The sequence below is a fragment of the Ammospiza nelsoni genome, chromosome 15 (genome assembly GCF_027579445.1).
Source record: "Ammospiza nelsoni isolate bAmmNel1 chromosome 15, bAmmNel1.pri, whole genome shotgun sequence".
Classification (NCBI taxonomy): Eukaryota; Metazoa; Chordata; class Aves; order Passeriformes; family Passerellidae; genus Ammospiza; species Ammospiza nelsoni.
Window position 1 is genome coordinate 15,160,545 of NC_080647.1, and position 27,347 is coordinate 15,187,891.

Sequence of the window (27,347 nt, forward strand, 5' to 3'; positions counted from 1 at the left end):
CTAAAAAGTACATAACTTCTCTGCCAACAAGAGGGAGATGCTGGTTTCATTCCCACTGCTCCCATGGCCCTGTGCCTTCACAGAGCTAACAGCCTCTCATTCAGCACAACACTTCCAAGAGAGACTGCTTTCCTTTTTTTGTACTTGTGGCTGTCATTATTCTTCATTTGGAATAAATCCTTTTGCTCTGTCCAGCTTGTCCAGAACCTCACTATAAAGGCCAACCATCTGGAGAATATGAGCACCACAGTTGTCAACAAGGATGGATAAAAATGCATCATTTAACTAAGTGTATAATTTAACTAAATGTATCATTTAACACAGAACAGAACTAAGGGAATAGGTGGGAGGCTACGACCAGTTTCTAAACCCAGAATTTCAAATTCATGTAAAGATTTTTGGCATAGGTTTAAATACAATGGTCCTAACAAAAGTGCTTTTATTTACAGTCATAAAGCATAGTTTATATGTGAGTCTTACACCAGCACATAAACCTATTCACCAAATCACAGATTTTGGGAGCTGATGTTGAGGATGGGGAAGATTCTTATTGTCAGCTCTCATTGCTTTAACTGATGCATTTAAAATGGTGTAAGTTACAGCCAAGCCCTTGATTGCTCAGCTTGTACACAAGAGAATGAATGGTGACACCAGCCAGGCTGCACAGGGCTGCAATCTAGACAGGAGCAGCAGCCAAAAGCTGTAGGAAGAAGCTTATTTGTGACAGAGTAAGAAAAGTGTCATTGCAAAGTGTCACCTACACTTTGTAGGTGCTAGGCTGGAAATTTCTCCCTCATAGGAAGTGGCTAAGCTGCACCTGAGGAGATGAGCTTTAGTGATTCTCTTCACACCATCTTAAAGCCTATTTGCAAAACATGAGATTACACTAGAAACCAAACCTGAAAGTATGTAACAGCTGATTTAACTAAACTGGTACAGCACCTTGGCTTTAGTTAAAGCAGGCAAAGGTACAAGGTTCTCCCACGGCCACAAACAGTCTGAATTTATTTCCAGTCACCCATTTCCATCATCCTTCCAGTAAAAGAATGCTACATTATTCTCTCTATTGTCTAGCAAAACTTTTCGGGCCTCACTTTGAAAAAATCTTTTAGCACCAGCTCCCCCAGAATATTTAGATACCACGATTTTCCTGAAACTCTAAAGATCATCAGCAGTGGTTTCTTCACCCAGATCCACATCTCAAATTCAGGCCAGCCAGCCAATCCCATATCCTCAAATCCCCCTGTGCACACTCACATGGCCTTCATAGGTCTTCTTCAGAGAGCCCAAGTGATTGAGGAACCTCATTCCCAATCCACACCACTGCTCAGCTTCCTTGTATTTACCAACAGTGTACTGAAATATTCCTGTGTTCCAGGCTCTTGTCATCAACCAAAGGATCTCCATCTCTGGGTAAGCATCCTGTGGTAGCAAACAAGCAGCAGCACCTCACCAGAAAATAGAATCTTCACTTCAAAACTGACAAGTCAAGAGTGTGTTAGAGTTTAATTTTAGAGTAAGAAAACAGTTGGGTTCTGTCACCCTAAGCAAAGAGAGAAAAAACTCTTACAAAATCCAAGGAAATTTGTAATGCAGTCCTAAATATCCAAGAGACTTTTCTACACCTTCAGTGTATCTTTTACTGAAGAAGCCTTAGCAGCTCCACATATAACATTGTGTAATGTTCATTTTGCTAATTATTCTCAGTCTAATGAGAATTTTTTCCAAACATGCTCAGGATCATGTCCCAGTCTCTTGGTTTCCTGTTCAACTTACCATGCTGCTGACTACACTCAGAGCATCTTCAAAGTAGTCCCACACCTCCTGCAGCACACAGGTATCCAAGTCTGTCAGTCCAGTTGGCAAAGAGATATTAATCAAACTGTGTAAGCATTTGCTGAGGATTGAAAGAGAGCAAAAGAGGAAATATTAAATACCATGTGCACAAACAGTTTTAAATATGAGTAGCACACAGAGTTATGTCTCTATGATTGTCAGACATGTTTACCTTGGTGCATAACACACTCATTCTTGTAGCAGAATATGCATTTTTGTACTATCAGATCTTATTCATACAAACTATGAAAAATAGAGTCAAGAGCAATTGGTACTTAATTATTTCATTGCTGGTCTCTACAGTAACACAGAAGGAAAATCACAGTATTACCTAGGGTGCTACACATGACAGCAAGAACAAAGTACATTTTCTAACTCCCCCAACAAGAGCTATGTAGGCAGCATCCTCAGAAAGTCAGTAACAAATACTGAAAACAGCTCTGCCTTTCTCAGTGTGAAGTGAGAAAGACAATATCAACAGTTGCCTTTGCCAAGTGCCACTTCAAGGAACTTGGAAAGCATAAGTAACACAAATATGCTAAATAAATCACATATGTACTACGTGGCATCACTACCTTACAACTCATAGCTTTCTTCTCAACCCTTAATTTCTCTTCTTTATCTTTGAAATACCCAGAGTAACTTTGAAATTAACACCTTCCTCACAAGAAACAACCAGAGACCTCTTCTGGATCCAATTTTCATTTTCCTTCCTCAATAGATGAATTTATTGGAAACAGGACTGTGCCAGAAAACATGCCAAGTGAACAAACTGCAGGTAAAACATCTGTTAGGCAGTCATCCTTCAGAGTTACATTGGTTGGCCAGCAAGAAGTGGAACCTTGCATATAAAGTAAAATCCACTTCTTTTCAAATTGCAGGCTTTATGCCCAGTCAGCATTTCCAGTCACAGGCTCATGGCAAAGCTATGTGATAACACTAACCTAAATTGCACAGCATCAATGACAGCCTGCTTTCTGTGAAGGTTTAGTGCACTCTTGAGAGCTTTCTTACACAGTACAGGATACCGAGCTGGAGGTTCCATTGCTAATGCTTCAAAAGTAAAAGAAAATAGAGAAGAATAAAAGATAAATTACTGAAGTCAACTTCAATCTCTTAGGTCACTAAAATAAACTGCAGCATGTTGCCAGATCCCTTGTGAAAAACAAGCGAAAAGAGATCTGTTTAATGGGCAGGTCACCAGCTGGTGCTTCTCTCCCTCTTTCTTACTCAGCACATCATCAATGAGAACAAGGCAGAAGCACAGAAAGCTTTATAATTCTCTGCTGTTTACCTCCAATGCAGTAATACAAAAAAATTCTGGTGAGGGGCACTGTCTAAAGAGTTTTGTTTGTCTCCTTGAAAACAAAAATCCAGATGGAAACCTTATGCAGGAGCAGGATTTGAGAGTGGTGTCTCCAGGCACTGGAGTGCTCTCCCTCAGGGCAAGGAGAACAGAAGGTGTTTATGCAATCCTACAGGACACCTCCAAAGACTTGCCATGGTAGCTCTAAATGCTCCTCATCTTTCTTGGATCCTGCTCCAGATTCTCAAGCACATTTTTGTTACTAGGACTTTGAGATGAAAATATGGCACAGTGTAGAGAAGTGCTATTTACAAACTGACTATAAAAACTTGAGAGTTGAAACTCAACATTATCTTAGTGGCTCAAATATACTAAAGTATATCTTAAAGTATCTATCCAAGGTCCACAGCCCAAAACTTCTGCACTGGGGCATGAATCAGTGAGGGTCATTCTCTGGCCTTTGCCAGTTTGGAGCATGTAAAAGTTTATCTGAAAAACCCTTTCCAGGCTCACAAACTATATGAGTGTCTCAGGGTCTAGAAATGGAAAGATATCACAACTTTCTGGTTCATCCCCCATGTCATCTGCCATTTCAAACCACAGCTCTCCTAACCTTGCTGAGATCCTAAGCATCTTTGCTTCAGATATATGGTCAGACCCATTTTCTGTATATTGTACAACACATGATAATCCTGGTCACCTCAAAAGAACAGGAAAGAGAAATGAAAGCTTCTTTGTCCTTACATGCAATGATTTCAAGTGTCTTGATCTCTATTTGGGGTTGCTCCCAAACTGACTCCATAAGATTGTGAAGTGTTGGATCATTCAGTTTGGATCTTGCTTCAAATTCATAAAGCAGCAACAACGTGTCTGTTGGGTCTTTAGCAAAATCTCCTACAAAAGAGACAGGACTGCCTGTATGTAATGATGAATTTTCTCTAGGCCACAGGGTAATTTTTGCTTCCAACAGGCAGGAAAATCATCAAAGGCACTCAGACTTAACAGAAGAGCAAATTTGAGTGGAATTTGCCATTCAAAGAATATCTGATGGAATTTTTCTACCAATATCCCACCAGAAAAAGGGAACCATGCATCTGCTAGGGCAACAGTCACTTAACACCTCAGCTGTTATCATACTGTTATCTATCTACTCCAATAACCTCCATCTGAGACAGCAACTCCACATGCCCTGTATTTTCCATTAACATTGTGACTAAGAGTTACATGTGCTGAACACACACTTTGTGGCTTACCTGTTAATTTCAGCACCTTCCATACCTCCTTGCATGTCTGAAGATGTTGAAGGGCCTGACTAAAAAGCTCCGTCTATTTTACAAAATCAAGTAAGTTATTTTTGTCATGGTTTTAAAAGCAAAAGGAATAATTATGTCAGAACCAGCTATAAAATAAATTAAGAATTAGCCTAGTTAGTAAATCATCTATACCAGTTACTGGGCTTTTGGGGTTTTTTGTCTTTTTCAAAGACCTCCATATCTCTGACAAAGCCACTTCACATTGGCCCAGAAAGAACCATCCATACTCCTGTGGGACATGACTGTTTTATCTCCCAAGAATAAAATAGTGCTACTGAGACTCACAAACCACTAAATGCCACAAAACAATTGCCCTCCACAGAATTTCTACAATCATTCTATACCAGACTTCTGTACTTCCTTCACAACCTCTGTGTTTTCCTTAATCTTCTTATCACAGTAAGCACAATGCCCTCTTCCTCCCACCCACAAAAAGATGTACACATAAAAGAAAAGAATTTTATTACAACCACAGTGGTAACTACTTTTAGCAACAGCAGTAATTGTCTTTCTGACTAACCCAAAGTTAGCAGCAGGCTCCTTACAAGATATATCTTGTAGATTGAAATTCCTCTCAGAAGTTACTGCCATGACCCTTTATTGATACAAACCCATTCAAAGACACTGAACTAATTTACAGAAATTCAACACTTAGAGTTGTCTGGAAAGGTGCATCAATTCTGACTATTAAATATTTCCTTGCTTACATTCTCAATATCCTGTTTTGAGTGAAAAAACTAGGACTTCAAAATCAGAAGGAGAAAATGCTAAACTGGTGCACTCAGAAATGGTTAAGAGGCTTTGCCCTACCTGTTCTGAAGGTGTTACTTGGTGTCTCCCCATCTCCAGATCAACTGCAGCTGCCATTAGCAGGCATGTCTTCTGAGCAATCAGAACAGCTTTGTCAGAGGGACAAAACTGGGACAACTGACACCAAAAATAGGAAAAGGTAATGAGAATTTTACCCACATAAAGCAAGTTGCTTGTGAACAGATGATTGCTGACCCTCCTCTATGACACTTGCAGGAATCAGTCATGAGTAGTATATATTAATATTGTAATTTTACTGGCATAACTATAAAAAAGGACTATTTAAAGTGTAAAGCAGAGTTGGAGTCCCCCCTCTACAAGCACATATGAAACTGACAGTGTTGGCAGAAGTCCTGCATAAAGATTAGGACCTAAGTACTTCACATGTTTGTATTAATTATACAGTTTACAAACATCAGCATCCATTTATTTTAGAAACTTCTCATTGAAATCTGATTACATTTTTAAGAAACAGAATGTGAAGTATGACAATAATGCACACATTTTCTATTACAAGTCAATCTCCTTGTGACAAAAATGCTCCATCTTTAGAGCATACAAGCATGTCTCCATGGAGACACCCAAACCATGGATGTGACTTCTACAAGAACTAGACAGATTAATATATTCCTCAATTAGAAACACTATTAGCAAAAGTAAATACCTTGTAAGACAGTACAAAAAAATCCCTCATCTTTTCAGGGCTGTCCTTGAACTGTACAGCTAAGTTCCAAGCTAACAAAGACACAAAAATGGAGACTAGAATAAGAATCTGCACTGCTACATGTGTGCCCATCTAATCTCTAGCAAAAAGCAGTTCAGGTTCTACAATTCTATTTCTGAACCAATATGTCATCAACAGTTTATTTAACAACAGCAAGAAATACTGTTACTAGTGATTTGTTAAAATAGCTAATTCAAGCTTTCACATTTTGCCTTGATAACTTCACCACAACCAAGAACCCTTTCTAGCACACACCCTGCCAACAAAAGCATGAACTGGGAAAAGCATTTTCTTATATTAGTTAACAAAGACATCATATGAGGGGAAGTGTTTTACAGTATTCCCAAGAAAAATAAAAAAGCAAAAGGAGAAAAACCCACAATGTTTTGAACCATTCCTCATTTTACCCCAGCAAGGTCAAGTACATGGCAATTAATCACACAATTCTGAGTAATAAATGCATGAGAATCTAAAGGCAATCAAATTATTCATGTATGAGAGCTTGACCCAATTAAATGTTTAGATTCTCCAGCAACTTTCACATTCATTTATTCAATAGGACATGTTTTTGTAGTCTCTGAATTGTTTATCCTGTGAGTGAGAATGCTGCCTTTGACAGGTCCTGATTCCATTCATGCTCATGTCACTGTATCTGACCTCTGCTGCTTCTCCCCCTCCCTTGCTGCTCTTTACTGGAGCACACTCACACTGTGAGCATGTGTGCAAGAGCAGCTGTCTTCTGACACTCATTGCAACTCTTTGCTCTCCTGTATGCTCTGACAGAAGCAAGAAGCTGAAAAATTGGCCCAGCTTGTGGGCCAATTGAAAAATTGAAAAATTGGCCTATGCTTACATTTTTATTTATAGACAGCAAATGCACTAATCCTTTACCAAAACAGTGTAACAAAGACTACAAATGAGGATCCAGAGACAGCTCTATGCATAAAGCTTAGGGCAGCCCCTGGGAGCTGCATTTCTCACTAGAAACCACTTTATCTGTGATAATATTTGCTGTTTGGATTTCACAGTCTGTAGTTCAAGGCAAACTCCAGGGCTGCAAATTTAAAGGACCAGTAAAGAGAGGAGATTCAGTTTAGATTCTGAGAGAGCAACCTACCAACTTTTCTAAACCAGTGAGCTTCAAGGATCCTCATATCCCCTGTGAATTTCTCTTCTGTGAAAGACTCAGCAAGTTTCTTGTGAGCTGCAGAAAACATAATTCAATACAAAAGTACCACTTTTGGAGCAGAATAAAAACATTTCCAAGTCTCATCCTTGCACTACAAAACAGAGGTTTCCAAAACACCTGTGTAATTCCTGATGAAGATATATTCTCACAACTTAAATCTAATATTCTTCAGAAAGCCCTATTAAAAACAACAGAAGGGGCCTCAAACAGCACTTTAGAGAAGATGCCAACAAGAACAGCTCTTCTAAGTTCATTGACACTGAAGTCTAATGCAGAGGAGTTTTACTTAATTTCACAAACTTAATTACAACTTTGAGGCCTTTCTTCTAGGAACATTTTATTGATTTAATTCTGCTCTTAAATCTCTTCTACTTGCAGCAGTACTGCAAGCTTTTGATAGCAAAACCTGTGGCACTGAGATCCAACTTCACAATACTATTGAATATCCAGCTCTAGTTTTCATTGATTTCACTGTGAAGTTCAGAGCCTGGACTGAAATAAGGAGTCTAAATATTTCATTGGAATGGATCTAATCATATAATAAAATGTTCACATGTGGAAGAACTCCAGAAAATGCAAATAAAAGAAAAACATACCCAAGTTCAAGTAAGTCAGTATGGAGTTGATATCTTCATCTCTAGAAAGGAGAAGAAATTCAGTTTCAGAAAATTGATTAATGTTTTTCAACAGAAAAAAAAAACAAACAGAACACATTATTTATGTTGGAATATATTTTCCAAGTTATAGATAGATCTACTCTTGTCACTCCAAATTTTGGAAAGATATCCCACTAGTGTCAAAGAGATTGCTTAGCTCACAACCTCCATTAAAAATGTCTGACAGGCATATGAATTAATAAAAGAAGAAGAAGGCAAAGAGCAAATATTTAAAGAAAAGTTTAGACAAGTTGAAAACATGTTCCTATGTGATGCCATTAGGTCAAGCTAGAAAGTCATGTGGGTGGACTTTTACTAGCATAAAAAATAATCTCTTGATTACTCTGCAAGAAAAAAATGCCCAGAAAAGAAATTTTCACAATTTGAACAACACGTCCACCATAATAAAATGGTTTTTCAAGGAGACCCACCTTTTCTCTGCATTTTCTGCCATGATTTTTGATAACATCAGACGGACCAAACATCTAAATATGAGAAAAACAAGAAATAGAGAAACAAGATTTTTTTCAATGGTGTACTTTGCCCTAATTTTCCTGAAAGGATCCCCTTTTCTTCCTTATGCTTCTCCTTGTATGTATATTGAATTCTTACTTTAAGGATGTAAATAATTGTCGGCAGTCTTGTAAATGTTCAGACAAATACTCCAAAGCTTTGATAGCCACAATTTGTTGGTCATTCTGAAAAGAATTAAAACATGTTTTGTATATACTGCACTACCTCAGTTACCACAAAAGATACCCTAACCAAAACAGCAACAAAAACCCAAACAAAAAAAAACCCCAAAGCAACCACATTTTCCAAGTCTGTGCAGCCCAGCAGCAGGAAAACGAACAAAGGACTGTGCACAGAATTGCCTGAGAGTGCAGAGAAAGCTCTAAGGAGAGATCATATGATTCCCTGCACAAAGAGCCTGTGGCAAGAGCACGACTAGTACAGGTTGCTGAGGCTTTCATGCCTCACAGGGCTGGGAACAAAGCCCTGATAGCCTGGAATGCAATCAGCCAGTTCAGTCAGTGCTCAGGCCACCAACCAAGAGGCAAACAGTCGGGACAAAGGACTTTCATCATGGATTTTTGTGTATTTTTACACAGCTTCCCCCTCTCACATCAAAGATCAAATCCCAGAGGCAGAAGAAGATGAAACACTTTGCTAAGGAGAATTTTACAGAAATACACAATGTCATATCCAGATGCTAACATTTGTAACTCAGAATTCTTTATTCTTCTGTCAAAATTTTAAAAAGATACCACTTCCTTCTACATGAAAATAATTTCTACTTTGCATTACACAACACATTTGAGTGAGACCTTTGTTGCGGAAGCACGAAGAACTAAGAAATCCATGAAATACAGAGAAATATTAAATCTAGACCAGGTTAAAGAGGTTAGGCTGTCCTACTTATATCAATAAAGCAAAGACAACATTACCTCTAAAGCAATTTGGGCAGCTAAACTCAAGAGGTTGCTGCCTGTATTTTTATCCACTCTCAGGTTGTCTTCATGTTCTGATGGCTTTTCTGCTAGTTTCCCCATTTCAATAACTGCTTCCATAGCTGAAAGAGACAGAGGGAAACAACATTTTTATAGAAGCTATTGGAAGGTGCAAAGTTCTGTTTTAATGATTTATGAAAGGCTATAATTTTTATTTTTTTAATGAAAAGCCAAGACAAGAAAACCTGAGCATACCAACACTTCTCCTCAAATACACATTTCCTCCTAGGGAGGTGCCAAAAATCTTTCAAGTTACTAATCTAAGGAAACAAAGATGCCACACAAATGATACTCATCTCACATCTTAATTTTGTTCTGCTAAGTAACTGTTTGTTACCAAAGACAAGAAGACTTTCTCTAATACATTGTCTGGGCATCATTCCAAGCTCCCACATCTTGGCTTGTGCTAAGGGTGCCACTGCTTTTATGTTCACACTGTGCTGTGTTTCCCACTCTATATTATGTGAGCAAATTATGCTGTCAATAAAATTTGTATAGAGAATAATTAAATGGCAGAGAACTCATTGGAAAATAACCTCTGCACATTACTCTGTATTCTAAGTAACTATAGACTATTTCTCCATTTTCATTACTTGAGCTAAGATCCTCATTAAAATATGAAACAGCAGAACTCATTATAAAGGAGAAAGAGGCTACAGAGATACAACATTCTGTAAGTAATCTCAATAATTCATGTATTTCTTGGTAACTTCAGGCTCCATCTGTCCAGAGAAGTTAAGAGCAGCAAAAATGGTTCCCCTAAGCTCCATATTGTATATGCATACTAAAAAATATAGACTGATTCTCACCCTGGGATGCTACTAGAGCTTCTGCCCATGGGAGGATTCTCTTCCCTAGACAGAGGCTCCATCCAAACAAAATCAAATATAGCAAAGGCCTCTGCCTCTTACATACTGTGTGCTAAAAAAAACCCAACTAAATCCCACTTTTACAGCTTAAATCTACAGCCTGACATTTTCAATGATCTTAGGGACCCTTCTTCTAGCTACCCTCTGTGGTGTCTTTCTCAAGATGAACAGTCCAAAGCTATTTATATGTATTTTTAATATATTTGGCATTTCTCCTTGTAGTGGGTCCTTTAACTTTCAGGTTGTACCTTTATCAGTATCGTTCTCCAACACTGCAATCTTATAGACACTGAATTTAGTAAAGATGCTGTTTGGATCACACCTTTCTGCTTGTTTAACTGCCTCTTTAGCCTATTCACAGAAGAGATTAAAGGAAATCAGTACAACATCACCTTGAAATTAGTATATAATTTGCAATAGAAAAGAAATAAAAAGATACACAAAACATTACTGGTTACATTGCTGATATCTAGAGAATAACTCAAGATGTTTGATAGGGCCAGATCTGCCCTTGAAACAAAAGTGATGAGGCCAGAAGACAGCACCAAAGGCTGAGCAGAAATGAAACAGCCAATTCCTCAAAAATAAGAGCAATGCAAATAAAGACATAAGTATGTCTACATATGTATTAAATATACCTTGTCAACTTGTTTCAGATGAAGATAGCAAGAAGCCATGTTCCTCTGCAGCTTAGCCAAGTTCTGGTCTATCTGCCCAGGTGTATAGAAGCTAACAGAATAATTGTACCAGTGAAGGGCTTCAGAATAGCTTTTCTCCTAGAAAATATAAAAATAAAATAAAACCCAAACAAACATATTTGGGTGATTAAACTGCGTATGTCTTCCCTATTTTTAAAAAAAAAGGTCACAGCAATGAAAGATTTAGTCAAGTATATTCTAGTGCAACCTCCAGGTTGTTCCAGGTGCAGAATCCAGCACTTTCCTTTGTTAGATTTCATACAGTTGGTGAGTGCCCAGCCCTCTAATTTGTCTAGACACTGTGAGAGACAGAATGCAAAGCTTTACTGAAATCCAAAGAGATGACATCAACTGGCTTCAGCTGATAACAAGGTGGGTGACCTTGTCCTAAAAGGAAATCAAGTTTGACAAGCAGGACTTCCCCCTCATGGACTAGTGCTGGCTGTGACCAATGACTGCATTGTCCTTCAGGTGTTTTTCAATAACTCCCAGAATAATCTCCATAATTTTACCAGGCACTGAAGTGAGACTGACAGGCCTGTACTTTCCAGGGTTGTCCTTCTTGCCCTTCTTGAAAATTGGGATAACTTTTGCCAGCCTGCAGCCAACTGGGACCTCTCCAGATTCCCAAGACCATTCAAAAATCATTGAGAAGCCTCACAATAACACCAGCCAGTTCTTTGACTACTCTTGAACAAATCCCTTCAGGCCCCAGAGCCATATAGGAGCCAGCTGGAGCAGGAATTCTTGCATTAACTGTTCCCATGCACAAACCTTAAGATGAGGCTACCTGAAACTTGATTTTGCAATTGAAAACAGCACCCAGATGGATGAAAATAAAACTAGTGCCAGCTGGAACAAGGCTCTTAGTAACAGTTTGCACTCTAACCAAAAATAGACATATCAAAGAGGTCAGAAAAAGAATTTCATTTTCACTGATATAAATAAGAACACTACTATTTGGTCCCAAACCTCATAATGTTTGGCAGCTCTGTCCCACAAGATGATGTGCAGCTGATTCAAGGCTTCAGGCAACAGCTGTTTGCCAGTATAATGACCTGAAAAGATACTGCAAATCATCACTTTACAAGAACTTTACAAGAACAAGCACACTGAGAGGCATCTAAGAATTATTCTACAGCCTGCAACAAAAAACAGGGACACAGCAATAGTTTCAGCTAGGAGCCAGTGTTTCATATTCTGTTTATTTAAAAAAAAACCAAACCAATCAATCAACCAAGCAAAACCCAAAATACCCAGTGAGTAAGAGAAAAATATTTTCATGCTTGAACAATGTAAATGTATCTCTTGGTCCTAGCTAGATGCAACATGAAATAGGATTTGTTTTACAGCAGCTCTGAAGTCAAAAAGTACTACAATGCTACAGGTGCAACAGACCTGAAAAATAAACTGTTATGCAGCTGCTCTAACAAGGATATGCAACCTGGCTTAGATTGACAAACAAAAATAAATTGGGCTGGATGGACAAAGCATTAACATTACACAGAACTACTGGTTAATGTTTCTAATCCCACATGAATCAGTCACACACAGTCTACACTAAAAAGAAGGAATTGCTCCAGTAAATGAATTTAACCCCAAACTTGATTGTGACTGTTGTTCAATATGGAAGTTGAGAGCTGCCAAGTAAAAGAAACATAATGGAAAACAGATACAGAGAAAGAAAAACAAGAATACGTAAAAAAAGTGAAAATTACAATGCAAGACTTTAGCCAACTACATCCAGTTTTCAGTAAACAGCAGTAAAAGATGGATACAGACCTATAATAACTTCTTCAATCTTTTGCTTAGCGAGCAGCTCCCTCTTATTCTGCAGCAGGAACTCGATGTGGAGCAGGGTAATTTTTCCAAGGTCAGGTGAAGATTCAAATCGTTCAGGAACAGATTTCAGAAAATCAAAACCAACTGATTCCCTATTCACAGAGATGCATTTTTAAGAGGCTGCACCAGAAGAGCTGTTAATTTTCCATTCTGGAGATTAACATATTCACACCATCCAGCATGTTTGTCATTCAATCACACCGACAGAATGAATCAAGGTATGAATTTGTTACAGTTCATCTATTCAGTGGCAGCTTCCTCTTACCACAGGCTTCTTCCACTGTATTCATAAGAGTTTATTCTTCACATTTGCATTAAGATACAAGCATATACATACATAATCATGATGGAGCACTTAACAGGGTAAAAATTCGTGCCTCAATTTATTTTGCAGTAACTTGTTATCCTTCTACTGTTTTTCTCAAGAATGGTTCTAGGGCTCTAAAGTCATTCTGATGGTTGCTTATAAAAAAAGTCAGTCTGATGATTCCAGACATATAATAAAACTACATAATGAATCTTAATCATTCCAAAGTAAGTCTACAGCACTGCAAATTGCCCCTACACTTATTTCACACTGTGTTCTGTTGCTACCATAATCACTATCTCCTTGCTATAGAAGACAGGCTCCCTCTCAAAACCTTTCACCTTACCCCCATGAGCTTTTATTTGAAACAAAGCATCATTGTACAATAGATGTTCTTTGCTTATAAAAAGAGACCCAAAACCTCCAAACATTGTGTTTACCCCACTTAGAGATGCCTTCATACCTTCCATGCTCCAGCAGCAGTTTGGCAGTATTCAAACAGAAGTCTAAGGACATCTCAAAGTGTGTGAATTCTGCAAGAGCTAGACAGAACACAAAGCACTTGAGATTATGTAATCAACTTAGACACTTAATTGCTCAATTTACCACTTATCTTTTCCACCTTCTTTGAAAGACAGAAACAAAACTGAAAAAAAAAAATCCAGCAACCCTATAACAGATGTACCACAAATGGAAGAATAATAGCTATTGTGTTTTGACTTTCCTTTCACTGTACAGTTAATGCAGTACTACAGAAAGGTGACAGGCTGATAGCCCTGGAATTCCAGCACTCTGTCTCTCTAAACAGGAACAGCATAAACTTTAGTAGAATATTTTATTTTTTTTTTTTTTGCCTCAAGCTGCCTTTTATCAAAATGTCTCATCCTTATCCAGCAGGAACAACCTAACACTGAGGTTAGTGCTCAGGCTGGGTGTGGTATCATATGGCACTGGGAACTACTTCAGCATAATGCCCTGAGCATCAGCTGTTGGACTGAGTGCTGCTGATAAGCAGGTATCAGTTTCACACCACGCAGATAAAGTTTTAAAACTGTTACTCTGTGCTGAATGGTTAAGAACAAAACAGATACATTTGTAGCTTGGATGGGATCAGAGAAGGAATACACAAGGACGTGACTGGAAGAGTTGTTAAAAGAAGCATTTGAAGGTGGCTGATGCAAGTGTGCAACAGAAGATTTTAGTGAAATGCCTAAAATTTAGCAGGAATCTTCACTCAAAAGACAGAGAGCACACACTTTTCTGCCAGCCATACAAGAAAAAAGACACCCACTCATTAATAAATGTGCTTGAAAAACTTACTGGAGGTTTAGTGTTACTAAACATTAGCCAAGTGTGTTTTGATAGGCAACTCTATGGTTTCACAATTCAAACTGAAGAACCCAAGTCAGCTCCTGTCTGTTTATTTGAAATTGTAAGGTTTAAATGACTGGCTACTTGAAATCTGGCTGAAAGCCCCAAGGAGGAATGTGGAGTTACCATTTCTGCTAGTCTGACAGCATCCAAACCCCTGCTCTCTGCAAGAAATTTCTAATCACATCCTACATTTCTCAGATTATCCATTACACATCTGATGCTTTCCAACCCTACTCTCTTAAGATTTCATTATTTATGAAAATAAATTTATCTGACACATTAATTATCCTTTCTATATTAAAGTCTCCCCAAAAACTTTCTTATCCTCTCATTCCATAGCAGAATAAATTCTGCTCAAGTGACAAATGTGAGGAATAAGGAGAAAAGAGTTTATTTTACTTACATTAACTCTTGTAATACAGGTTTATAACAACACACTGATGAGCACATGATATCTCTTGATTAAAATCTGCAAAATCCCACCCAGAGAACAGCAATGCTTCACCAGCCTTTCTTCTGTGCTGACTGTGTAAGTCAATGCACCTTCACCTTCTGCACAATCTTATGCATATGTCTAAATAAACTGTAGCTTTACATTGCCACATTTTCACTCTTTTCCTTCTAACAGCCTTCAAAGTGTTCTCCCTCCTCTATTTACAGCAATGCTATTTAAATTAGCATCTGGATACCTCCTCTGTGAACACTGAGTACTAGGTCTCATACTTCAAAACCAAAAGGACATTTAGCTAATAAAGATTCTGCCAAAACCATAAAATTGTTTTTCTGTGTATGACACATGCAGTCTCCTTGGATATGGAGTAATACAAAACCTAGGGAAAGCTGTGATACCTGAGTTAATATCTTCATCTGATGCTCCACTTTTAAGAAGAATTTTAACTTTCAAAAAAAACCCCGCTGGGTGCAAATTCTCCTGCACAATGAAAAACAATACATTACTTGGACAGCTCTTTGTAGAACACAGATCCTGTGAGAGTACAGCACATTCATAATACAAACAAATATTAAGGAATCACACACTCCCCACTGAAATCTTCACTTCCATTTTAATGACTGAAGCAAATGGTAAGCAACTTATGCCATAATTTCTTCTAAATGCAATGTGCATCTTTACTATTTATTCTTACATCACCAAAAGACCACAAGGATTATGAAAGCAAAAGATGTAAAATTCTCAGTTTGCTGTGGCCCATTTTTCATATTTTTAAATAGAAGCTGAACATTACTGAATGATAGAAAAATTTCCAGCTTTTCTATGTGTGAATTGGCTGGATTAATCTAGAATTAATATGAGTAGATTCAAAGTAGTTTATAAAAAGAAGAAATTCAGGAAATAACGAAGACTGTATAATAAAGTCCTCACTAAAACAGTGTATTTTTCAGGTTCTAAAATAAACATTTTCTTCTGGTTTTCCATACCCTCACACAATATCAAATGTACATTATCAAAACTTAGGATAAAAACACTTTCTGCCTCAAAAAGCCTTGCAAAAGTAAACAATAGGACAAAAGGCTTAGATACTGTAGTAGCATATTATTTGCATAACTAAAATACACTGCCTTTTATCCTGATCTCATGAGCATATGCACTATGATCTGCCTGTAAATTCAGGCAGCATGCAGAAATTGAAGCTTCCATTTAAAGCAAAATTTCATACTTAAAACTTGTGTTGTACAAAACAGAAAATGACATTTTTTTAATGATCAATGAAAGACAAATAGGAATTTTTCAGATTTCATTTACTCCTCACTAACCTAAATAGATAGAAGCACAAAATTAATTCAAGTCTCTATGGGAAGCAGAATTTGTAAAGGATCAAGAGACCTCACTGTAATGGCTGCTTAGAGATGTATGAATTTCCTTCAGGGTAGCTGATGTTTATACACCTCATTTTTCAGATCTGCTTGCATGCCTCTGCCTGGGTGTTGCTCTGGGGATCCCCCAGACAATGAGGTAACGGAAATCATTTTACTCTCTGTGCTTTAGCTGTGGGTTTGTGGTTGTCCCAGCTGCCTGCCTGTATCAACTCACACATCTGAGAAATTTTAGTCACACCATCAAAGAACATTGCTACTAACACACAGGAGGCAGGAGGACAGCTCTACTTCTACATGCAAAAAAGTATTTCTGAAAAAAAAAAAAAAAAAAGCTGGGAACACTAAAATATCCATAAGAGCATGGAAACAAAGCATAAACACCTCAATCTGTTGTCAAGGATAACACACCAGGGATTGATGTGGTCTATATTATCATGTCAAGAAATGCTTGAATTTCATGTATAGCAATCTTTAAATACAGCAAAAATCAGTACCTGATTTGCCAAGCTTATGGCTTTCAATGCCTTGTCCAGGTACAGGCTGCAATCCCACTCAAAATAGGTCGTGGCTAACAGCCTCAGCACTTTAGCCTGGGAACAAAAAATAGCCACATACAAACATAAATATGAACACAAATCACTTAAATCCTAAGGCCGTGAAAAATAAAAGCTCTTTGAGACAAAAAAACCCTGCCTGGTATCAGACATAAGGTGATTTCTCACATCTGAAATATATCCAGTCTTGAAGAAATGCAGTACACAAAGGACATGAATCAACTAGAATTCAGAGAAAAACCAAAGGGCTGCAAGGAAAATCAGATAACTGGGAAAAAAAGAATGAAAGAAGAAATTGAAATAACAGGAGGCACACGCTCCACAGTGGAAAACAAACAAATAAAAAGGCAGGACAAAGACCTACAGGATTATGGACTTCAAATACATAAACTATTTACATAAAGAGGAAGAAATTAAAATCTTCGTATCTGCAGTCAGAAGTAAAAGAATAAACTGACTTTGAATGAGACAGAGAAACATCTATCACAAATGACAGCTCAACTGATGGTGTATTGAAAGAGAAGAGATGCCCTTTCAGGATCTACTTCAGCCTCTTTCTACACTTTGATTTCTATGAAATAGCAGAATCAAATGTGATTTAAGGGTGCTCATCAGTGACTGATGCTTGTAACAACTGAACTTTAAACTCTGCCAAACTTCACAGCAGATGACTAAAAAGGAGACCAAGACATCACTGGGCAGGTTTGCACAGAAAAGGCAGATAACACACTGGAGTCAGTTTAACAAAATGTTCCTATTTGTAAATAGAAATTTCTCCATTTCTTACCTGCATTTCTTTGCCAACAGAATATTTCATGTCCATCTTCCCAATGTCATAACTCTGGCTATCAATGATAAATGGAAGTTAGAATTAAACAGGATGACAGAGATAAATTCAGTCAGTCTTCTGATATGTTCAAAATTCCTACCCTTTCCCACTTCCTAAGCAGTTAAAAATCACATAAATCACACAAACTAATCTCAATAGACACTTTTACCAGAGAATAGAAAATTCTGGGTTCCTTCTACCCTTACATTAAAAATTGTACTCAATCACTTTCTTCAACTTGTTGCAGCACATTCTGTAACATCTTCTATATTCAAACATTTTGGTAGGTTTTATCAATTTTAACCTCAGAAATTTTGAAGAAGCAAGTGTTTCCATTCTCACCTGGAACACAATATGGCAATACACAAAATCTATTCATGACTGGTCTCCAGACCACAGCACACCAACAGCAAGACAGAACCTGTAACTCGTGATCCCCATTATTCTTCTAAGAGACAAATGGCAGAACAAAGAACCACCCAGGAGAAAACAAAGTGATAATGCCACAAAACCAGATTTGATTACAAATGCTGTGAATAGCGAGCTGTTAGAAAGAAAAACAGTAACTGGGCTCTTGTTTTCTAATCTAATATATTCTCAGACCAGGGAAATCTTATCCCACTAGATGGAGCCACACTCTTTCTACAGATTATTATTTGCACTGTGCAAAGCTTTATTTCCTCCTCAAATTTTGTCATCGGGACTCGGCATTTAATTTTCCACAGGAATAAAATATAAAATATTCTCCAAAGCACCAGATGTAACTAATTCTGAGCATTTCTACAAATCCTCTTTGACAACAGATACAACGATAATGATTTGGAATTTGGCCTGTTGCCCTCCACTTTCTTCTATTTAAAAGAACAAGAAGACATTAACACAAATTTTCTGCAGTGAGGCTGTTACCATAGCATGAGGATGCTCTTCCTCACAGCCTACATTTCCTCACCCTTGGTAATACCACAGCAGTTATTTGGATCCTACCCAAACCATCTCAACCCATTCCTTTTTCACCTTGATGTTTGTGCTTTTCATCAGTCAAGGACTCTTCAGAAAACTAATCCCTTTGGAGGAAGGGGGCTAGGGAGAGGATTGGAAAGAACCACTGGAAGATGACTTTCATTCTAATGGCAGGAAAATCCATGTGGGAAAACAGACATAGATTTTAGGCAATAATATACAACCATTACAAAATATCTGCTCAGATCATTTGGTTCAGCTAAAATCTTGTATTCTCACATTTTTAATGGTCCCCTACTTTCCCTTGCTTCCCCCTCTCCTTCACACAGGTTTTTACATCTCAGAAGAAAGGGTTTGGGTTTGTTTATTTGATTTTTGCACATTACCTGAGCCAGAAGGAGCTCTGTTCATACCTCTTCCATTCATAGGTTTCCACTCCAAAATTGTAACAGAGGATTGACAGGTAACAGGTCTGGAATAAAAGACTCCTGCTTCTAGAATGTTCTTGTCAAACATCATTACATCTACAGCACTACAGTCTCAGGTTCCTTAAAATGCATTTTACTTTCAAGATATTTCCACTGCTATCACTTCTGGCCTTTTGCAAGAGGATGCTGATGATGACTAAATGGAATCATTAATTGGATGGGAAAGTGAAGTATCATTAACCAGACCAGGACACAAAAAACAGCAGGATTTTTGAAACATATGAGGAACACAGAGTTCCTCAATAAATCATATTGAAAGCACTGGAACTGTGTAAATTAAACAATAAAAATTTAAATTTAGAGAGGAAAAACTGTAATACCATAACCCCCCTTTTATTTTTTAATAACAAAAAAATTTTACATAATAAGTGAAGAGGACTCTACCTGTTTTATGGTAGGCTTCTTCCCAGCATTTCTCTTTGGGGTTAAAAAAGGATTACAAGATTTAAAAGAAAACTGCTTTTGAATGCTTGGTTATTCAGAGCTTTATCAGTCAGCCCTGACAACATCTGTTCATAACAACTTGTCATTTCTTTGAAATTATTTGCAGCTGTCATATGTCATCCAAAGAAGAGACAAAAAGTCATTTTATATGCCAGCAGGCTGCCAATATTTACATCCATTTTGCCTCTGCAGTATCTTTTTTCCCAAATATAAATGATGCTTTTTGCAAGGGACTGCAGATTTCAAATTCTCAGACAAAAATGAGAAGGGTAGGACAACATCTTGCTTCAATTTTTTTTGCAATCCAGAGGCAAAAGCACAGAGTAGGTATATGCATAAAGACAAAAGAGCTCACTCTCAGATGTGAAACCTTATTTTTCACAGGTTCATTTGTGAATGTTTTCTTTCCAGGAGAGAAAGTTTCCTGTTCTGAGCATTGGTTCATAGACTATCAAGGATCACAACCCTCTCCAGCTCATCTCTGGTACCACACAACACAATAATCTCCCTGTGTTACTCTCCAGGGACTCTCTGGTGCAATGGGGGCCTGCAAGAGTTTAGGATTGAGAGCTACCCAGCAGTCTAAAAGATTTGGATTCACTCAGCAATCACTAGCTCTTTCCATTTGCCTCATTTTTTGAATACCACTTTTTAAATCAGAAGTAAGTTGTATCATTCTCCCATGATCAGAAACCTTTACCTTGTCTGCATCAGTGCTCCTGCTTTGTGAAGAGCTTTCATCACAAGAAGCTTAACATTATTTAATGAAGGAGTTCAAGCAGAAAGAATGAAATTAATTTAGAATTAAATGAGAAACAGGAGGGCAAAATCCCAGTGAACATTTTCAACAGTAAGAAGTTCTGCTCTTATAATTCAAATCAAAGCTAGACCCCTGCAACTTAGTACTCAGATGCACTTGAACATGGCCTGAGGATGACAAAGCAATGTAAAATCAGTTGGAGTTTAACTGGTTAAAAAAAACTCCAACAATAATTCCCATATTTTTCTTCAAGAATTTGCATCTGCCCCTTTAAATTTTATTATCTACACCAGAGAGACAGGAAGAAAATGTTTTTTAAATATTGGAAAACAGGTAAACAAATGAAAATAAATGTCAGGAAGTTTATTCTCATATAACAATAACAGACTTTTATCTTTGCAAACAAAAAACTAATCTGCACAGGATAGTTTGTTTTCTCTGTGAGACAAGAGCTACAAAAACCACTACAAAAACCATTCATAGCTCTACAGTTTCATGAAGATTAAGATTAGTACTGATGGTAGTGATAGACTTGCATATCAATAACTTTGTAACTCAGCTCTTCTCTTGTCCCATCTGTCCCCAGACAAATGTTCACAGGGGTACAAGATGCAATATACAAGAGCAAGATGTAAAATGCAGCTGGTTCTGTAGCGAGTAGGTGGTATATTCAATTTAGAAATCTTTTTGCCTTGCTTGCTGATTTGTCTTCTCATTGTTTAGGAAAAGAGTTTATTATTCTATTTCAAATTCTAATCTAAGAGAAGCAATAAAAAAATGCACTCTGAAAAAACTCTGCTGTTTCCACACAAAATTTTTAGCAACAAAATCTGAAAGAGGCAACCAATCGCAGAAGAGATCTTCGGTTCAGAGTACTTTTCAAAATTTTCTGTGGCATATGCCATGCTTTAACATAGAGAGAGGAAAGTAGGTTCTCAAAGTTTGGAATGATAAAAAAGGGAAGATTTCACTTACTTCTTTTGGCAATTTCATCAGCATATCTTTGCAGCGCTGCACGCACATCACCGCTTTCTGAAAATCCCCTTGAGCAACAGCCTGAGAAAGCAGCAGAGCGTGCCAACAAACTGTTAGTGTGCAACTGCTCTTTAAAATTCACTAAAAACCTCATTCTTTAAAATAGGACTTGGGCTTTTCACATGCTGTAAAGCTAGGTTTGGGATTAGCTATCTGTCCTTACAGTGCTATAACAATTCTATTTTTCCATATTGCCAGATGATCAAGAGATCAAGAAAATCACTGCAGTGCTTAGGTAGTGTGCAAAGGCCAGAGACATGGGACAAGATCATTCACACATTAAGATGATACAAGAGCTCAGCAAAATTTATATCACCTCTCCTTTTGTCTCCATGATCAAATTAAAAATATGGGCCATTGCTTTGTCCTGTTTAGGGTAGCTCCTGAGAATTTTCAGCACTTCCATTCTAGATACTCAGGTCAGTGGTGCGACCAACAAATGCAGTTTGTATGTTTGCAAATACATACATACTTTGTATTTGCACTCCTGTGTCTGTAATGCTCTGTAGGATTGGTAGAGATCTCAGGCACTTCAGAAGGAAAAACAATTCCTCTCAAAACTTAGAATTTCTAAATTGCATCTTTTAAATTACAGTTACTTGCCTTGTTCTCCAGTCAAGCACAGGACACTGTTGGAACTGACCCATGTATAATTCAGAGGCAGCTGTTTATTTTATAAACAGCCATGATAGCCAAATTATAAAGCAACAAATCTGAACTAGAAGAGATAAACACCACTGCAAGAATGACTGTGATAAATGAGGGAAATTAAAAATCATTAAATGATTGCAACACTGAATGCAAACATGAGATCTGCTATCTTCTATCTAAGTGAAGGAAATCTATCCCTCAGCAAGTCCTCAATGCCAAGCACTCGGGTATCTAATAACTGGGTCAGAGTTTCCCTCTATACGTCTACAAGGTATAGAGTGACTTATAAGGGAAAACTGAGAACACATACTGATTCAGCTTGGTAAGAGAGTACTTTGAAAAGGCTCTTCTCCACATCAGCTCTGTGCACTTGAATATCTGCTTCACCCTCGCTCCCCTTCCGTAACTTGGCATACAGCTTCTCTATACTCTGCAAAACAAAGTGCAGGCATCACCCATGGAACTTACAACCAGGGGTGTATGTAAGAAATCAAAAGTGGCAAAGAACTTACATTCATGGCATTCTCTAAAAATCCATCTGCAAGAGCAGCTTTTCCAATATCTATCCATCCTTTCCCAGTTTTCATAGACATCTGAAGGAGGTAGTAAGTTTTTTGTGAAAATGCAGTCACTTTCAAGAAAGGCAATGTAAGAGCTCATCTTGTTGTAGCACAGACCTAACACAGGACAAGGGTATTTCAGCTCTGTAATTTCTGACCAGCAACTCTCACTTCTGAATGAACACTCAGATACAGCATAAGACTTATGGTGGCCTACTAGACAATATTATGAGATACTGAAAATTTGTTATCTTATTGTTATTATCATATTTCTAGAGTTCCATACTGTTGTTATTATATTGTTAAAGTCCATACCTTCTAGCTGGTTTTCTACCATGTAGCTCTTCTCTGTAGCACAGTTCTTCATGACTTCACAGGGGCTTCTCCAGGGCTCTCAGCCCACCCCTTTTATCCCAGTTATCTTTACAAGCCACAGCTGCTGCCCAACTAAGGATTTCGCAGCTGTGGCTCATTTAGAATAGCTGGGACCCACTTATCCAATACATGGGACTCTCACTACACTGAAATAAATGCATGTCCTGCTCATATTTTACCCTATGAGAAGATGTGATAACCACACTGCCCAGACACTCCTAGCTCCAATAGCTCAGCAAGGTATCCCTGTAAGATACAGGTCCCACTTCAGCATGTACTTTGTGTTCTTAAAAGGGAAAAAATGGGATCATCAGTCTTATCTTTAAGTGATGAGAAGAGAGAGTCAGCAATGTTCCTGCCAAAGCACCAGTTACCCTTCCAGAACCAGACGTATACTTCACTCTCTTTCCAAAGCAAATGTAATAAGATTTGAAGACTTCCCTGGGGGATCAACTGTATTTCATTACACACCCACAATGAGCCTTACCAAAATCTGTCTTCTAATAGTTCCCTCCGGAGGATCGCTGCCCTCACAAAGGCAAATCAGTCTGCAGGCAACAAACCGCACTGCAAGAAAACAGAGCAGGCATTCAAAAGTTCCCTTCTCTCTACTTCTTAATTTTTTTTACAGAAAGTCAAGCCCTGCCACATCTGAAAGACTATCTGGCATTTTAAATCACAAGACAGAAAAATATGAAAGCGTCAGGAGTCAAAGAAATCTGAATTTTAGCCAAGATGTTTAAAATTGCTTTTCAGACAGTAAGAAAAAAAAAATATTCTCATTAAAATACCTATTAAACAATTTAGAGAGAGTTTAAGTTAAATACATGGTATTCAAAGATTTAATTACATTGCAGGTGCTTACAGTAACATTTCTTGAAAGCCCTCAAAATAGCCTTCAGCAAAATAAGGAAATGAAGTTTAATAATCTTTACAGTTTCAAAGTAAAAAGCAAAAATTTCAGACCTTCCTTAAACATCAGGGATGGAAAAGACACTACTTAATGTATTTAAAACAGCCTCTCCCTGGCCCTTCAGCTGTGATCTGAGAATATCATGTTCTACTTTGCGTCAACTTACCCTTTTCCCCTTAGCTGTAATTTATATGATGTAGATTATACATCATTTTGACTATAATCCCTCAAGACAAGAATGTAGGCCTGACTCTGCAATCCCACAGAACCACAGAAAGAACATGCTGAGGGAAAACACCAAAAGCTCATTTCTGCTTTCCCCCAGCCCTGCTCCTGGCCCAAGAGAACCCAGGAGCTGTGCACCTGGCTAAAGCAGGTCAGTGAAAAGAGGATTTAGAATGTTTCTGTATGTAAACATGGTTGAGATAGCTACATGAAAAAAACAACCTTGCTTGATATAAATTAAGTGACCAACAGTCTAAGATTTACATCTATGTTATTTCCATACATTTTTATATTTGAACCACAATATCAGAAATGCAAATTACAGCTTCCTTTGGTCACATCACCTCTTTGCTGGTGCTCTGGCATGGAAAGGGGAGTGATGAGAATGCCTGCACCGATTCTCTGTCACAAGATAACTACTACATCAGGATGCTTTTTCCTGAACTGTTTATACAAGCCCACCAGTACACTCTTCTCTTTCTAGCCCGTGTCTGCAAAGACTCAAACAAATCTCCAGCACTGTTTATGTGCCTGCCAGCAGGGAGTGCTTGGTCTCCATGCTGCAGCACACAGAACACTCTCAGGGAGGCACAGAACATACGTACATTTGGCTCTTTGCTCATCACTGATAACAGCATCCATGTGTTTGGTCACTGTCCAGTTCCACAAGCTGACTGCACTCTCTTCAACCTGGAGAGGAGAATTCCACTCAGTTTAATTGTGTCCTGGATGTGGATCCCATTGAAATTTACTACTGGAAAAAGAAGCATCTTTCATGTGTTTCACAGGAATGGTTTCTCCACATGTTTACCCAGCTCCCTTTCACACCAAAGGTGTGAGTTTTCTATAAAACTGTCACAGGATCCCACAGGGACCTGTTGGACAGTGACCTGAAAACAGGCATGCTGAATGGATGGAGCACTTCTTCACCTAAAATCTGAAGGGGTTGGAAAAGAACTCTAAGAATCTTATCACATTTGAGAACTATCTGTAGTAAGGCTTCACCTCTTTTGCACATCCAAAAGAACACTAAGTAGCTTAATTATTTTAAATACCTACACTTCGAAACTTCAGATATTAGCAAACAAAGAACAAAGATTACTGACTATATACTCTTGTTAAAAAGACACAGCACTACATAAAGGCAATAAACTGCTTTAGCAACCCACCCTGAGGGGCTGATTTTCCATCACTTTATTCTACTTTCCATGACAGATCTTGCCTATGAATACATATTTGCCTGTCTAGGAGAGAGTTCATAGCCCCTCTTATTGAAGTGGTCAGATTACAAATTTATGATTTCTCCTTTCTTCAAAAATAATTTAGCCCAACTGATTCAGGAAGAACTGAAGGGTACCATTTTTATGCTCTTGTATTTTTTTTACACACTGTACTATTGACACTTTCTGTTACAACACTTGCTAATTTATCTCGCTCCTTGTTGCAAATTTAGGACTTCCAAAATCAGTGTTCCTCAGCTAATAATTGCTACTTCTTAAATGTCTCTTGAAAATATAATTTTAGAGGAAGAAGTTGGACAATATCTCAGCTGGTCTTTTTCCTTATTTCAGATTCATGTATTACCAGATTTGTCTTTGAAAAAGGACTTTTAAAGTAAATGTTTACTTCTTGCTAAGTACTCCTCTAGGAGAAATAAACCAAACATTATAAACAACCACCTGATAAACTTTTACAATGACTGAAAATGAGTACCTCCAATATAATTTTGTGTACTGGGATATTGTTTACCAGGCAGCTAAAATGACATGCTTGCTTGTTTTCTTCTTCCTTGGGTTATCTGCTGTCACTATGGGAATCCACAGACAGGGTGAGAAGGACCTCTCCTCTGATCCAGTACCAAACTCTTAATGCACCAGTGCCTCTGCATTGACCAAGCTGAATCAGTATGTGTTCTCAGTGTGTTCTCCATGAGACCCACCTGGATTCTGTGTCCAGGTCTGGGGCTACCAGCTTCAGAAGGATGTGGATCTGCTGGAGGGAGCCGTGAAGGTGATTGAAGGGCTGGAGAACATCCAGATGGGAAAGACAGACGGAGTTCAGAAGAGAAGGCTCTGGGGAGACCTTACAGCACCTTCAGTGCCTAAAGGGGTTCCAAGAGAGCTGGAGAAGGACTTTGGGCAAGGGCTTGAAGTAACAGGAAGAGGGAAATGACTTTATGTTGAAAGAAGGTTGACTTAGATTAGATATTAGTAAGATACTGAGAGGGTGGTGAGGCCCTTCCACAGGTTATGCAGAGAAGCTGTGACTGCTCCATCCCTGGAAGTGTCCAAGGCCAGGTTGGACAGGGCTTGGAGCAACCTGGTCTGGTGAAAAGTGTCCCTGCCCATGGCAGGGGTTGGAACTGGGTGATATTTAAGGTCACTTCCAACCCAAACCATTCTATGATAATTATGGGAAAATTACTGGTTACTGATGATGTTAAGGTATTTATTATTTCAAACCACTAGTAGTATCTAGTTGTAATTTTAAGTAAAAATGCAAGCACAGAGCACTGATGCATTAAGAGTTTGGTACTGGATCAGAGAGGTCCCAGGGAATTCACACCCTGTCTGTGGATTCCCATAGTGACAGCAGATAACCCAAGGAAGAAGAAAACAAGCAAGCATGTCATTTTAGCTGCCTGGTAAACAATATCCCAGTACACAAAATTATATTGGAGGTACTCATTTTCAGTCATTGTAAAAGTTTATCAGGTGGTTGTTTATAATGTTTGGTTTATTTCTCCTAGAGGAGTACTTAGCAAGAAGTAAACATTTACTTTAAAAGTCCTTTTTCAAAGAGAACACACACACTTTTACGCTATTGGGGCAAACAATGAAGAAGTGAATTGTTTTCTTTACATTTGAGTAGTGCTACACTTTAAGCTTCCTCGCCAAAGGGGGGAAGCAGCAGCAGCTGGTGTTTACGGAGCTGCAGCACCAACCTGGGCCAGGGCTGTGGGGTGTGAAGCACATGCAGCCCCCGTTTCGTCAGACGGGTTGGGAGCGGGGGGCTCTCCCTCCGCCACCTTCCCGTCCTCTTCAGAGATGCTCTCCGCCGCCCGGAACAGCTCCTCCGTGAGGGCGGCGATGCGGGACGGCGCCTCTTCCTTCAGCAGCTCCCGCACCAGCGCTGAAAGACAGGAGGACAGCGCGGCGTGACACTCAGCCCAACATCAGCCGCCAGTGACGGCACTTATCGGGAAGGGAGAGCCCGCGGCACCTTCCACGGCCGCCACCCGCGGCCCCGCCATGACCCCTCAGGGAGCTCCGCCAGGGGCGC

General features: G+C 38.5%; 1 protein-coding gene across 1 annotated transcript; it reads right to left on the reverse strand.

Annotated features, from left to right (window-relative positions):
* Window positions 1–27,318, reverse strand: TEX11 (testis expressed 11). Its single transcript, XM_059482973.1, is given in 28 exon segments — window positions 1–228; window positions 1,258–1,422; window positions 1,777–1,897; window positions 2,781–2,889; window positions 3,887–4,036; window positions 4,396–4,468; window positions 5,266–5,382; window positions 5,930–6,000; window positions 7,107–7,193; window positions 7,775–7,815; window positions 8,266–8,319; window positions 8,447–8,532; window positions 9,283–9,407; window positions 10,463–10,565; window positions 10,853–10,990; window positions 11,885–11,970; window positions 12,695–12,846; window positions 13,525–13,603; window positions 15,285–15,366; window positions 16,766–16,861; window positions 17,613–17,670; window positions 19,001–19,086; window positions 21,282–21,362; window positions 22,303–22,422; window positions 22,505–22,585; window positions 23,415–23,494; window positions 24,671–24,755; window positions 27,010–27,318. Coding segments are annotated over 28 exon segments (2,907 nt in total). The 3' UTR covers window positions 1–156.
* Window positions 27,319–27,347: the final 29 nt, after the last annotated feature.